We start from the raw sequence: 14,496 nt of genomic DNA on the forward strand, positions 1-14,496 counted from the left end.
GACAACAGTAAGTTGATGGCTGTAGGCTTGTGATTTGTCTGTTAGTATGGAAATAACTGAATTAGCACGGAGCTAATGAGACAACTACAATTAGAGCATGCTAGCTAACGCACACTTACAGAAATAACATACAAAAACACATCCCAGGATGCCCCAATATCTAGCAGGTACCGTACGCATAGAGTACACCAAACATTAGAAACACCTTCGTAATATTGAGTTGCACTCCCCTCTTTTGTCCTCAGAACAGGCTCAATTTATCAGGGCATGGACTCTGCAAGGCGTCGAAAGCGTTCCACAGGGATGCTGGCCCATGTTGACTCCAATGCTTCTCACAGTTGTGTCAAGTCGGCTGGATGTCCTTTGGGTGGTGGACCATTCTTGATACACACGGGAAACTGTTGAGCGTGTCAAACTCAGCAAAACAATAACGAGGTTATATACAAGGACTACCAGTATGGAGCCAATGTGCAGGGGTACGAGGTCGTGGAGGTAATACAGTATGTACATGTAGATAGATAAAAGTGACTAGGCAATCAGACTATATAAACAGAGTACCAGCAGCGTATGTTAAATTATTAAGTGTGAAAATGTGTGTGTGTGTGAGGGTATGTAGTGTGTGTTGGGAGTGTCAGTGTACTGTAGTATCTGGGTAGAGTCTAGCAAGTGTGCATAGAGCCAGTGCAAGGAAGTGAGTGCAAAACAATTAAGATAAATAAATAATAAGGGGGGGGGGGGGTCAATGTAAATTGTCCATTTTGATTAACTGTTAGAAGCTGTTCATGTTCCTTTTGGTCCCAGACTTGGTGCTCGGGTACCGCTTGCCATGCAGTACAATGAGAACAGTCTATGAATTGGGTGGCTGTGACACCGCCTGGTATAGAGGTCCTGGATGGCAGGGTTCGGCCCCAGTGATGTACTGGGCCATATGCACTACCCTCTGTAGCGCCTTGCGGTTGGATGCCGAGCAGTTGCTATACCAAGCGGTGATGCAGCCAGTCAATATGTTCTCAATGGTGCAGCTGTAGAACTTTTTGAGGATCTGAGGGCCCATGCCAAATCTTTTCAGCCTCCTGAGGGGTAAGAGGTGTTGTCGTGCCCTCTTCACAACTGTGTTTGGACCATGATACGTCCTTAGTGATGTGGACACAGAAACTTGAAGCTCTCGACCCGCTCCACTACAGCACCATCGATGTGAATGGGGGCGTGTGCGCACCTCCATTTCCTGTCGTCCACAATAAGCTCCTTTGTCTTGCCCACATAGTTTTTTGTCCAAGTGTCACATATCTCCCTCAAATACATGGGTTGCTTGAGTGGCGCAGCGGTCTAAGGCACTGCATCACTACAGACCTGGGTTTGATCCCGGGGTGTATTACAACTGGCCGTGTTCGGGAGTCCCATAGGACTGCGCACAATTCGTCCGGGTTAGGGGAGGGTTTGGCCGTCATTGTAAAGTAGAATTTGTTCTTTAACTGACTTGCCTAGTTAAATAAAGGTTAAATAAATCAAATAAAACATTGTACCCCTGCACATTGATCTGGTTCCCTCTGTTATAGCTTCATTCTTGTGTATTTTATTCCTCGTGTTACTATTTTTATAAAAAAAATAATGTAACTGCATCGTTGGGGAGCTCATAAGCAAGCATTTCACGGTCAAGTCTACACCTGCTGTATTCGGCGCATGTGACAAAGAACATTTTATTTGATTTAGAAGGAAAACTGTGTTGCAATTGTGGTGGGGATCATGATCCCGAGTTCCTGGACTGCCCTGTATGGGTGAAGGAGATTGAGGTGTCAAAAGTTAGCAGTCAATCAAATTTCCTATGTGATTTAAAGAGGTGAGAAAACAAGCAACGCTTGCGAAGATATTGTACTGGATGCACCACGGCCTGTAGTATAATTTTGCTGCCAGGTGGCGATCATTGCCAGTTCTTAACTGTACGGCTCAAGTGTCAAAGAAACTGGCCATTATTGTGGCTGCGGCAGAAAAGTAGTTCGGACTTCTGATCATCTTGAGCCTGTGTAGGGATCAGATCTGTTTTACTTTTAACAGAAAAGTCGTTTGATTTAGTTTATTTATTTTGTTCGTTTGTATGAATATATCCTGTTTCCATCCCACACAGTAGTTGGCGACATGCACACAAAATTGTGTTAAAGCCAATATACCATTGAAGAAGAAGTAGTAAACGGAAGTAAGCGTTGACCAAGAACAATTTTCACGCTAGCGTTTTTAGTGTTATTTAGACATTTATTAACACCATGGAACTTAATATGACCATTTGAACTGCACAGCATCACAAACTTACCACAGATAGTCGTTAATTCGCGTTGGAGTCAGGGCTTGGTTGATGATATCTAGCTAGCTGGTAACGTTAACTAACAATGGCTAATTGTGGGGGTTTTCACACTCAAATAGCCTCCATCATGGAGGTGCTAGCGAATGCAGCCGTGTCAGAGATCTGTAAACTCGTAGACGACGACTATGCAGTGTTTCGTCTGGAAGTTACTCAAAGCCAGAAAGAAAACAGGACATTGCGGAGGAAACTACATCTACTGGAACTGAAGGTAGCACGGGAGCGCGCAGAGAGGACAACGCGAGAGCGCGTCGTCGCCAGTCGTCCCAGTAGTGTCAAGACCCTCGACCGATACAGAGGAATGGCAAGAGGTACATTTTGTAACCAATTGGGTTAACACTTCGTCAGTTTTTGGATAGTATGAAATAGTTCCCCCGATTACTTAGCTATCTTGCTCAAATACATATCATATTCTAACCAGTTTCTGTATGTCCTATGATTTACTCATTGAAAACTATGACGCAAATCAAATCAACTTGTCACATGCACTGAATACAACAGGCGTAGACTTTACTGTGAAATGCTTACTTATGAGCCCTTTCCCAAAAAGGCAGTTAAAAAGTAAATAGTAACACAATATAACAATAACGAGGCTATATATGCATGGAACATATCAATTGATCTATAAATACAATATCAAAAAGTTATTTAAAGTGTCACCTTACATCCTTGACAATTCTATACATTGTCACTAGTGTATAATATACCATTGAGCATTGACAGAAGCTAACCTAACCACCTCTTTTCCCCCAATCACTTGTTCAGGTGAAGGACATCTCACTGGAAGCCACAGGAGCTTTGTGAAGCCAGCCGGACACAATACATGGAGAGAGAACCAACCAATCACTGTTGATGAGGTGAGTGGAACCTCAACCCACCAAGTTATCGTGATAGAGGTTAGTGTAATAGTGTTACATAAAATATTACTGTTACTTTGTAAATCAAATGTGTCTGGTTTATTTCAGAAAGGCTCCCCCTCAGCTATTCACTTGATTACATTGTAATGTATCTACCATAGGGAAGCTTGTGATACTTCCTTACGACATTGTTATCCAATTTAACCTCTCTTGTCAGGCTGCAGGTCCTGGGGTCAAGCAGGAGAGGACTAAAGGAGAGAAGGAGCCACGGCACAGCGGAGACATCCAGACTAGAGAGCCCCCTGTAGCCACGGAGGACCCCACCTCCGCCCCAGCGCGGTGTAGGACCCGACCCAGCATCACCGAGGTCAGTGGAACGCCGAACACCGTCCTCAAGTCAGAGACAGACACGGAGACTTTAACTGCAACACACAGGCTCTTACACACAGGATCTGACCACAGATCAGACCCAGAGAGACTGGGGCTCGGGCCACTGGGCTGTTCTCCTGCTCCTGGTTCAGAGTACTTACCCGTATTTCACCAGAGCCAAAGAACGGTTCATTCCCGTGGAGATGGTGATACGTTAGACACTGGTGGGGATGTTCCATCTTGTTCTTACGCAACAGAAATGGACCCTGACGACATGCCCTTGGGTTTAGAGACACAGGCTGATCTGTCCAGAGGGGACTGGAACCATTACAGTAGTAGTGGATACTCTGAAGGGTGCCTAAATAAGAAAGGGGAGGTTATAGTCATAGATGAAGTGACTGTGAAAGTGGAGGGTGACTCTCCTCTGACCTTGAATGCAGACGAGACTCACTTAGGGGAAGGACACTCACAAGGCAGAGATTTCTTAGATTACAGGGAAAGATTAGAGACAAATCCAAATGTCGCAACCCACTCCCCTTTACACACACTCAGGGATCGGGACCCAGTGTCGACGTTGATGGGGCCTTCTGATTCACAGGGCTGCATCCTTTTCGATCAGGTATTGAACTCAAAGGACCAAAGGGCCAATGGGAGGGGAGGGGGAGCAACATCAGGCAATAGTAAAGAGAAACGGTTCCTCTGCATGTTCTGTAACAAAGGCTTCAGCTGCCTCCAGAAAGTGGAGATCCACCAGAGGGTCCACACAGGGGTGAAACCCTTCAGCTGTACCCAGTGTCACATGTGTTTTGCTGAGGCTGGCAATCTGAAGAGGCACCAGAGGGTCCACACAGGGGAGAAACCCTTCAGCTGTACCCAGTGTCATATGCGCTTCTCCCACTCGTCCAGCATGAAGCGGCACCGGAGGGTCCACACAGGGGAGAAATATTAAAGCTGCCCCGAGTGTGAGAAGAGGTTTTCCCATCAGAACTAGCTGAAGATGCACATTTAGGTCCACATGGGAGAAAGGCTGTTCACCTCTACGCAATGTGGGAAGAGGTTCTCAGAGAGGAGCTACCTCAGGATACACCAGCAGAAAAAACATTCCACTAAATAGCTTATGATGTTTAGATCAAACCCTGCATTAAAGACAGATTAATTTTCAGTATTGTCAGCTGAAAAGATCCACAGATGCATTTGGAATGACGAGAGTGACATATTTTACTGTTGAATATTCCTGGGTAGAATGTTGCATCCAGACATTGTATTGTATTTAAGCCTAAAATGTCTGTTACATATTGTGTTTGTACTGTGTAGGCTATTTGATGTATATTACTTACATTCAACTACTAGACCATTTTTGAGAAAATGATTGCAGTTTAAATTTTGGCCTGTCCTGACTAAAAGAAATGTTGGTCGCCCGAGAGTTGTCTGTTCTTTCAACAATTGATTGGTAGAAACTTTAAACATATTTAAACATAACAAACCTCCTGCAAGTTGAGCTCAATAACTGCAGGCAGATATAGAGAAGCTTTGAATAGATCATTAGCCTAATGAGTAATATGAGAAGAATGTAATTGCTAAATTTAATTAGATATTCTAAAAAATTGTTTTGATAACTTTCAAACGTAGTCACAGGTTATGAAAATTTTGTTCCCAATGTTCATAAACTGAACTTCAATTAAACTACTCAGTCTGCACCCCAGAGTTTGTAAGGTTCTGGTTAAATGACACAGACAGAGGCCCAGCCTACAATAGTCAACCAAGTTTATTCACGAGAGCTCTGAATATCATACAATGTACACAGCCTTTTATACCTAACATTTGGTCATATCATATGTCATACCCCTTACAGATGCCTCCTCCTCTTCTTTAACACTATCAATGCTTATTTACAAGTCTTCTCCATCACATACATTGCTTATCATATCCTGCCCCATGTTACATAATCTACTGTAAGCCTAAAGGTTTCTCCCCTCCCTGGGTGGGGAGACCTTCTTCCTGTTATTAGTTTCACAGTGGTCACAAGTTGTCTGCTGTCTGATAACAGTTCCCCTTTTTCCTTGAATGTCTTGCTTACATTGCTAAATCCTTAAGCTTAAACTTTTCCTACACACACACACACACATTAGTACCGTCATCTTATAATCACTCGGTTATACATTTTCAGGGTGAAATCATTTAGTCAAACCTTTAATCATAACATTTTCATTACACAGGTCCATGTAGAATAAACAACACTTTACATAATACCATAGAAGCACAGTTCTGCTGATATAACATTGAACCTTTTATTGTCGTTCCCAGCCGATACGAATATTGTGCCCATCTGCATTTTGTCTGGGGGCATTGGGGCTACCTTAGCAAACATGTCCGAGTAGCCATACCTTCCTGTGTGGTGTCCCGTTCACAACAGGAGATCCCTGATCCTGGTTCAGAATACACAGGGTTCCTCCCTCCGCATATTGTCTGATACCATTTAATAAAATAAGTAAAAAAGTTGTCTAGTAAAATGTTAATGCCAGGTGCCAGGTCTTTCTCCCTACAGAGACATCCGTATCAAGCCCGTCTGTCAGTCTGGACTTCACATCTTGCAAGTCTCCATGTGCTGGCTCCATACATATTTATGTGAACACATACATAGTCACTGTTCTATTACCAATGGCAGTTAGGATAGGTAATATCTGACACACAAACGGGTACTATGTGGAAGTTTTAATAGGTCAGACTAAACCTACCTATTTCTGTTCTCTCTATTGATGACCGTTGGTGAGCAGGCAAGAGGTGAGGTCTTTTCCAGAGCCCCATTGATGGGCATAGCAGCATAGATCAGCTCCTGGCCCCTCAAAGGCACTGGGGGGGTCACAAACACACTATCAATGGTGGTTATAAATAGCCTGGTCCTGGTGGAACCAACCGGATCGCTTTGTTCACCTTTCTACTTCACTTATCAAATGTGAAGGGATCAGGCTGGATCCACCAGGCTAGGTTATGCCCTGGACATTATATGCATCTAAGAAGTAAAAAAAAATAAGCAACAAATGTTAGTTGAAATAAAATATGTTTCACAATTGAGGAGTCACAATCAGGAGCCTGTGAACGCTGTTGCCGTTGACAGGTGAAGGTTGCTGGCCGGATACTTGCCAACATGCTAGCTATATTTTAAAGACTTGTTACTTAGTTTTGAACACTTGTCAAACTACTTCACTGCCTGTTCATTGATTAATTGGTGACTGAAAACATTGGTGACGACTTGATCAAGCTTATGAATATGTAAAACTTAAAAAAAGGTACTTGTGGTTCTCAGCAACTTGAACCAGCACTGAAATGTAAGCAGTGGGGTTAAGGTCTTCCCCCTCACTGCTCTTTTCCTCAGGTTGAAGCATATCCCTAACATCCAGACAGATGTCAAGAACTTGGGAACCTCCCAGCCACCAGGATAATCATCTTGTTCTTGGAGTTTATTCACAAGGTTAAATAGAAATAGATCCACCCATGTTATTCTCTATCATGCAGAATTGTAGCTAAACTTGTAACTTGGGAAGCTCATTCAATATTAGACGTGGGTTATTTTCTGACGGACAACACAAGCCTAGCCCCCCACCCAAACACAACCTTCCCATTGAAAACCAGAGTTGGAGTGCCTTTTACGCATCCATTTGTCTGATTGTCGATTGAGGACTATAAGGGTGCCTTCCAATGTCAACTCTTGCTCTCTCAAGAGCATTTAGTACCTCGATCCATCTCTCTACAGGTGCTACAGAGAGAATATTCCAAGGACCTCCAGAGACTTCTGACCAATTATCTGAGATCTCGCCAGAGCACAGAGAAGCAAGGTCCTCTGGTGGTAATATACTTTATGCTCTATGTAAACCCCCTTCACTATGGCTGTCTGTCTCTGTGTGATGACATACTGTAGCATATAATCCAGGGCCACTGGTTGGATTTACTGTACTCACTCCAACTCATGCCCTCTCCTCCCTCTAAAAGTATTCCAGACTTTTATCAAAACGAACGTGTCCATCCCCCTGTCCCCAGGGGAGTCTGCTGGGCCATGGAACTCTAGAGCAGCACATCAAAACACCTGCCACCAAGTCAGCTATCAGCAGACAGGTCCCTGAGGAAGGATGCAAACATCAAGGCTTTAAGAGGGACAAATTAAAGGGGATGTTCACCAAATGCAATAAAGTTTTGTATAAAACTACTCATGTTTATTTTTTAATAGGTTACAAAACCATAACTGTTTTAGCCTGGTCTCATTTTTACTAACTACTATGGTAACTTAAACATCTGACAACATGCAGACTTTCTCCATCAAGATAACACTTGGCGCTTCTGATTCAAAGAGGTCTAAAAATCAATGCAAGTCTCATATCCAGGGTGAATAAATTCTTCATGTATAAAAGATCACACAGGTGTGCCAACTAAAATATATATCCCAGACAAGCCTGAAGTATAGGACAAATAGGCTGTGTTTAGATAGGCAGCCCAAGTCAGATTTTTTTTTTTTCACCAACTGGTCTTTTGACCAATCAGATCAGCACTGAAAAAGATCTGATGTGAAAAGATCTGGGATTGGTCAAAAGACCAATTAGTGGAACAATATCAGGATTGGGCTGCCTGTAAACTCAGCCAGAGGCAAGTGAATACAAGTCTGTTCTTGTGTTCGTAGAAGTTGTAAGAATTTGAGTGGTTACATACAGTACATGTTAAATGGCTACGAGACATAAGGAGAGGCTGTAATCAAAGGGAAGGTATTGCTAAAGGCCCCTGTATTCAGTCAGGCAGCTTGAAGCATATGTCACCATCCGGGCCCTTGTCACAGCATGCTGAGGCCTGATAGGGAGATGACAATAAATACATTATGGAACTTTCATCACCAAAGTCGTGTTAGCATTTACTGCACGTTTCTGAACAAACCATTTTGTTAGTGCCTTTAATAAAAATGGGCAATTCAAAGCAGTTTAGTTTATTAATTCGACCATTTAAAAAAAACAAGCACACAAAACTTAAAGGCCATACATGCACATTAATAAAATCAGAGGATAACACACAAAGTCTGGGACTTATTTCCATTGTGGTCCTCTTGAGACAAGATGGCTAGACAAGATCAAACACAGTATGGCAGTGAAATAATAAAACAGAAACATAGAAGAAGAACAACATCTATCTCATTCCAGTTACATCATAGAGGTTATTCATATGGGCACAGAAGACACCAAACATATTTTTACTTTATTTTTAAAGCTGTCCAGTGAGGACGTTGTTTTATAGGCAGAGGCAGCTCATTCCATTCAGAGGCTCCAGTATACAAGAAAGTACCTTTCCCAGCATTACTCCTGAACCTGTATAAGCACACATCAGCAACACCTGATCTGGTGCTGTGATTGTGTGCATCCCTAACACGAGGAAAGTAATCACTTAGACATCTGGGCGCAGGACCATAAATACTCCTGTAAACCAAACCTAGTCTAATCTGGGACACCCTAGCCTCAACAGGCAGCCAGTTTAGTTCCTGAAAGCAGCTCCTGCCTATGTGAGTGTGTGGACTCACCTTCAATACTACCCTGATCAGCTTATTCTGGGCTATCTGGAGCTTCCCCTTCATAAGTTTAGATAAGCCCCCAAACCAGGAAGTACTAGCATAGTCAAAATGCAATGAGTTCAGAAGCATTGACTAATACCTCAAGGGTCCTGTGGTGGCCTGGTAGTATGCTGCTTTCTAGTGATCTTACTCCCACGCCACCTGAAATGCAATAACAAAAAAAAATATGCCTAGTCAGTAAATTGGCTAAATAAACACTAATGTAATGTGCACACCAGCCAAATGATACCCAGCCAATACAGCCTAGTAGTCTATTTGCAGTGAAATTGGGAGGGGCATTTTTCTTTCCAGTCACTAATTCATCAATAAAAAGGCAGTGGGATGAAGTAGTTTGACAAGTGTTCAAAAGTAACAAGTCTTTAAATATAGCTAACAAATATATAGTTTTTATTTTCTAGAAACCTAGCTAGCTAGCTTTCCCCCAGTACTTTCAATTTAGCGAAATCGCTAGCTAAGTAATGGCATTTATATCAACTTCACCAATCAGATGGTTCACTATCAAATATATTCGGTTTCCCCTCGCATCTAAAGCAGCCTGATAAAGTTTGCCAGTTGATAGTAAACCTAGGATGAATGTCAGAGGCCAGCTAGCTAACCCAATAGCGACCGTCAATGCAATGGCTGGTCTGGAGTTCGTCTCAAATGTACCATTATATTTCACATGATAAGCAAACTACAACGATCTACATGCCTTTTTACAACAACAACAACAATAATCGATGTACACATGTAACAGAGACGATTACCTTCAAGTAGATCGTTGTGGTTTGATTTACTTCATCCTCATTCATGTGGGTAGCTACTTCCTGATATTTGATTGATGGAACAGTCCAGCCAATGGTTAGGCGGCTGTGGTTTTGGTAAAGGGAACTGATTGGTCAGGAGTAAAAGATCCTGCCCCCAGAGCTGCGCAAATCGAATAGTACTCTCTTTTTTTTGTAACTGACAATTAAGAGCTGCGCAAATCGAATAGTACTCTCTTTTTTTGTAACTGACAATTAACCTGTCAGTCTATGTCGTTGTTTTTTGTTTGAATTGTTTAAGTGTTCGCTATGCGGGGGTAATGGTAAAACAAGCGGAACTACGTGGCTAAGAACTGTTGTAACGGGGATTATTATCGTAGCAACACATTTTTGGAGTGAAGGCAATCCCACGCTGTTAGCTATGTTTTTCGTGTCTTCGGGTGTAGTTCGTCAAGGTTGAAGCGTATATGTTAGGATGGTAACGTTATAATAATTATGGATGAAGCGTGAATTCATGCCAAGAATAAGAAGTGTGAAGTTTTTCATTTCCTCCCTTCTGTAATAAGAAACCAATTAGGTATTTTAATGTTATTAATGTGTTTAATCTGATACTGTTATCTCCGGCTAAACTGTTTTATGCATGTAAGCACTTCAGAGTTATATCAAGCTAATAAGTCGCTCATAAGACAAGAAAGTTGTAAGAGTGTGCTTAACTGTATTTTGATTTACTTTATAGTTCTCACGGAAGGTGATAATTCTGACTACAACTACAGAATAAAACCGCCAGTTAAAATCAAGGAACAGTTGTGCTCGTGGTTACTGGAGGGAGCTACACAGAACGTTCTACAAATGTACAAATATCTTGGTAACGTGACAACAGTGACCCAGAACGCTCAGATTCAAAATCTGCAAGTGTATTTTTTTATTCACAGCAGAATATTAATATTCGTAAGAAGGATTTGTAATCATTCTGAAAATAAATTATGTTTGCAAATCTTATTGAACGTATTCAAATGTTAGGTTACAAGTTTGAGACATGATACAAGCTTGAGAAATTAAATTACACATTTGCAAATCGTACTTGCAACCACGAAATTCAAAATGCAAACTCACGTAGTTCTGTCATTATAAACCCATACACTTTAGCTGTAGCAAACATTGCCACTCAGTAATTAACTTACTCAGCCACACAAGTCAAACACTTACATTTGGCTGTATTTATACTGATATACGTCACCATGTCACTGTGTTCATCAATGCACCAACTGACCAAAACATGCTCATGTTAAGTCCTCCTCCAAGTCTCCCTTTAACCTCATTTAACACACGATTTACTTAACAAAAGGCACATCTCGATAAGTGGCCTTTCCTCTTTTGTTCTCTATTGCTCCTCTATTGTTCCTCAAGCAAGGGGGAGGCTAATAACATCACATTTGACCATCATGCCAACTATTGAGCAGTTGTGTCTAGAAAACACTATTTTGCTCAAAACATATGTTTTACCCTTTGGTGTATGTACACTTTACTGTATTTATACTTGGGACATTGTTTTTCAACAGGAAAAGTTTTAAAAAAATCGCTGGTTGACATCGTAACTGTTTCTGTTATGAAAAACCCCAGAGCTCAAACGCTTATCTATCATCTGTGGTATGGGATCTTTACAAACAGTCCTTGACCTCAAGCTGTTTACAGTAAATGGCCGGAAGGCTTCAGGTCTTGTGATGTCTGAGGTGAAATATTAAACATGAACTAAGCTGAACTTTTACAATCTGATGGAGATTGTAAAAGGTTAGTGCATCATTTTAGCTGGTTTTATGGTTTTGGTGACCCTGTCTTTGAATTGACAAAACATTACACACAACTCTTGTAAATGTACTGTCCTAACATACTCTAAATTTATGCTTTCGCCGTAAAACCTTTTTGAAATCGTAAAACGTGGTTAGATTAAGGAGATGTTTATCTTTCAAAGGGTGTAAAATAGTTGTATGTTTGAAAAATGTGAATTTTGACATTTATTTGGATTCAAATTTGCCGCTCTTGAAATGCACCTGCTGTTGATGGAGTGCACCACGGGTGGGATGCTTGCGTCCCACCTAGCCCATAGAGGTTAATAGAAAAGTTTAAACCTGTATTGCTGTAATGAATTTAGTGGCTGTTGCATGTTGCGCCAGTCACTTCTGTTTGTTGGTCGTGACGCATGTTGAGTGATTTTATAGTCTAATAATTTTCTTTTAATATCCCCACGCAGGTTGTACTGAAGCCCTCTGAGCTGGTAACAATGACACAACATCACTGTTCATGTGTTGCTGGCACCTCATTATGCAACCACACAGTTGCATTACTATTCCAGTCTGCACACTATTCCCAGATGGGAACACCAGTCGTCCCACCTGTGCACAGCTGCACAGAGGCCGAGCAGCAGTGGCATAAGCCAAGGACAATGGTATGTTTTAATAGCTATACCACATATCAACATCATATGGCTATAATCACATAATGCTAATAAATGATTTAATGAAAACTTAAATTGTCTCATGATTAGAGCTTCAGTGCCATACAACTCTCCTTCCATGGCCTCCAACTGCTCTTAAATACAAGTAAAACTAAATGCATGCTCTTCAACCGATCGCTGCCTGCACCTGCCCGCCCGTCCAGCATCACTACTCTGGACGGTTCTGACTTGTGGACAACTACAAATACCTAGGTGTCTGGTTAGACTGTAAACTCTCCTTCCAGACTCAAATCAAACATCTCCAATCCAAAGTTAAATCTAGAATTGGCTTCCTATTTGGCAACAAAGCATCTTTCACTCATGCTGCCAAACATACCCTCGTTAAACTGACCATCCTACCGATCCTCGACTTCGGCGACGTCATTTACAAAATAGCCTCCAATACCCTACTCAATAAATTGGATGCAGTCTATCAGTCACAGTGCCATCCGTTTTGTCACCAAAGCCCCATATACTACCCACCACTGCTACCTGTACGCTCTCGTTGGCTGGCCCTCGCTTCATACTCGTCGCCAAACCCACTGGCTCCAGGTCATCTACAAGACCCTGCTAGGTAAAGTTCCCCCTTATCTCAGCTCGCTGGTCACCATAGCAGCACCCACCTGTAGCACACACTCTAGCAGGTATATCTCTCTGGTCACCCCCAAAGCCAATTCCTCCTTCGGCCGCCTCCCAGTTCTCTGCTGCCAATGACTGGAACGAACTACAAAAATCTCTAAAACTGGAAACACTTATCTCCCTCACTAGCTTTACGCACCAGCTGTCAGAGCAGCTCACAGATTACTGCACCTGTACATAGCCCATCTATAATTTAGCCCAAACAACTACCTCTTCCCCTACTGTATTTATTTATTTTGCTCCTTTGCACCCCATTATTTCTACTTTGCACTTTCTTCCACTACAAATCTACCATTCCAGTGTTTTACTTGCTATATTGTATTTACTTCGCCACCATGGCCTTTTTGCCTTTACCTCCCTTATCTCACCTCATTTGCTCACTTTGTATATAGACTTATTTTTCTACTAAATGATTGACTGTAGGTTTGTTTTACTCCATGTGTAACTCTGTGTTGTTGTATGTGTCAAACTGCTTTGCTTTATCTTGGCCAGGTCATAATTGTAAATGAGAACTTGTTCTCAACTTGCCTACCTGGTTAAATAATGGTGAAATTAAATTTTAAAAATGTGATTTAGAATAGTGCCCTTGTACTGTCTTTACAGGGTCTGCAACCTGGGCCCATAGGCAAAATGACTATCACCAAGCCCACCAAAAAGCACATGGTAGAAGGAGAGATTAGGTGAGTATTCCCTAATAGCTAGTATAGTAGGTAGTAGCTGGTCATATCCTATTACACTTTGACTATATAAAATGATTTAATTTCAGGTGGTTTCAAGAACATTGTTTAGATTGGCTAACCACAGTGGCTGCTTTGGTTTGTAGAAGTACACTCTACAGCGCCCTTTTTGGACCGCTCCCTGACCTCTCAGTTCTCCAGATAGAAGAGGTAAACAAGAACTTTGACCCTCTATCCAAGCCATTGATCTGCAGCATGGGGGATGTCTGCTGAAAAGCTTTTAGTCGACTCCCACTTTGGAAAGGTATAGGTGGGGAGCCTGCTGTCTTACCAGCAGCCTCCAATCACAACGCGACACAGTTCACCATAAGGAGACACCACCATTCCCTTCACTGCCATTCCCTTCACAATGTTAGACAATGTGGATGGTCACAGCAAAAAAAGGAAGATGCAACGCAGTAGTAGCTCATTGCTCCTTGGCCCATGCCTTCACAAGAGGCCCACACTGGTTGTTTTGTGAGAAGGCAAGCCACAGCCCAGATGCAGTTGATGCTTCCCATCAGTGACATGAGGATCTCTTGGACAGAGTAGTTATTCCACTGGAATAGCAAAGGTACTGCTCCCTTCTTCAGACGTCGAAGCCCACTAGAAGGTTCAATGAAATCTTAATTTCATAACTTTCAATATAGATGCGGCAACAACTAATAACGTTAACATCGTTAGCACTAACGTTAGTTAGGTACTGGTAGCTAACGTTTGCTAGCT

General features: G+C 42.1%; 1 protein-coding gene and 1 long non-coding RNA gene across 7 annotated transcripts; one reads left to right on the forward strand and one right to left on the reverse strand.

Annotated features, from left to right (window-relative positions):
- Positions 1-1,841: 1,841 nt before the first annotated feature.
- LOC106602472 (zinc finger protein with KRAB and SCAN domains 8) lies at positions 1,842-7,845 on the forward strand. 5 transcript variants are annotated; one of them, XM_045717582.1, is made up of 5 exons: positions 1,842-2,664; positions 3,119-3,249; positions 3,428-3,577; positions 7,331-7,423; positions 7,615-7,845. In XM_045717582.1, exons 1-5 carry the CDS (start codon positions 2,382-2,384, stop codon positions 7,843-7,845), a joined length of 888 nt encoding a protein of 295 aa, XP_045573538.1. In that variant the 5' UTR covers positions 1,842-2,381. The 5 variants fall into 5 exon arrangements, with proteins under 5 accessions (XP_045573538.1, XP_045573539.1, XP_014050616.1 ...); XM_014195141.2 differs by having other exon boundaries at positions 1,848-2,664; positions 3,119-3,210; XM_045717583.1 differs by having other exon boundaries at positions 1,847-2,664; positions 7,331-7,780.
- LOC106602481 (uncharacterized) lies at positions 5,740-11,771 on the reverse strand. Of its 2 annotated transcripts, XR_006769709.1 has the most exons (4): positions 9,928-11,771; positions 8,278-9,322; positions 7,536-7,693; positions 5,740-6,429 (listed from the first exon to the last, which is right to left on the reverse strand). It is a non-coding gene; the product is annotated as an uncharacterized lncRNA (long non-coding RNA). The 2 variants fall into 2 exon arrangements; XR_006769708.1 differs by having other exon boundaries at positions 7,536-9,322; positions 9,928-11,770.
- Between the last annotated feature and the right edge of the window lie 2,725 nt (positions 11,772-14,496).

This window comes from Salmo salar, chromosome ssa04 (assembly GCF_905237065.1).
Source record: "Salmo salar chromosome ssa04, Ssal_v3.1, whole genome shotgun sequence".
NCBI lineage: Eukaryota > Metazoa > Chordata > Actinopteri > Salmoniformes > Salmonidae > Salmo > Salmo salar.

Excerpts from the sequence above, each read along its gene's own strand:
- LOC106602472 (XM_045717580.1), top strand. The coding sequence starts at position 2,382 with ATGGCTAATTGTGGGGGTTTTCACACTCAAATAGCCTCCATCATGGAG. Across the intron at positions 2,665-3,118 it reads ATACAGAGGAATGGCAAGAG|GTGAAGGACATCTCACTGGA; the intron begins GTACATTTTGTA and ends TCACTTGTTCAG. Across the intron at positions 3,250-3,427 it reads ACCAAGTTATCGTGATAGAG|GCTGCAGGTCCTGGGGTCAA; the intron begins GTTAGTGTAATA and ends CTCTCTTGTCAG.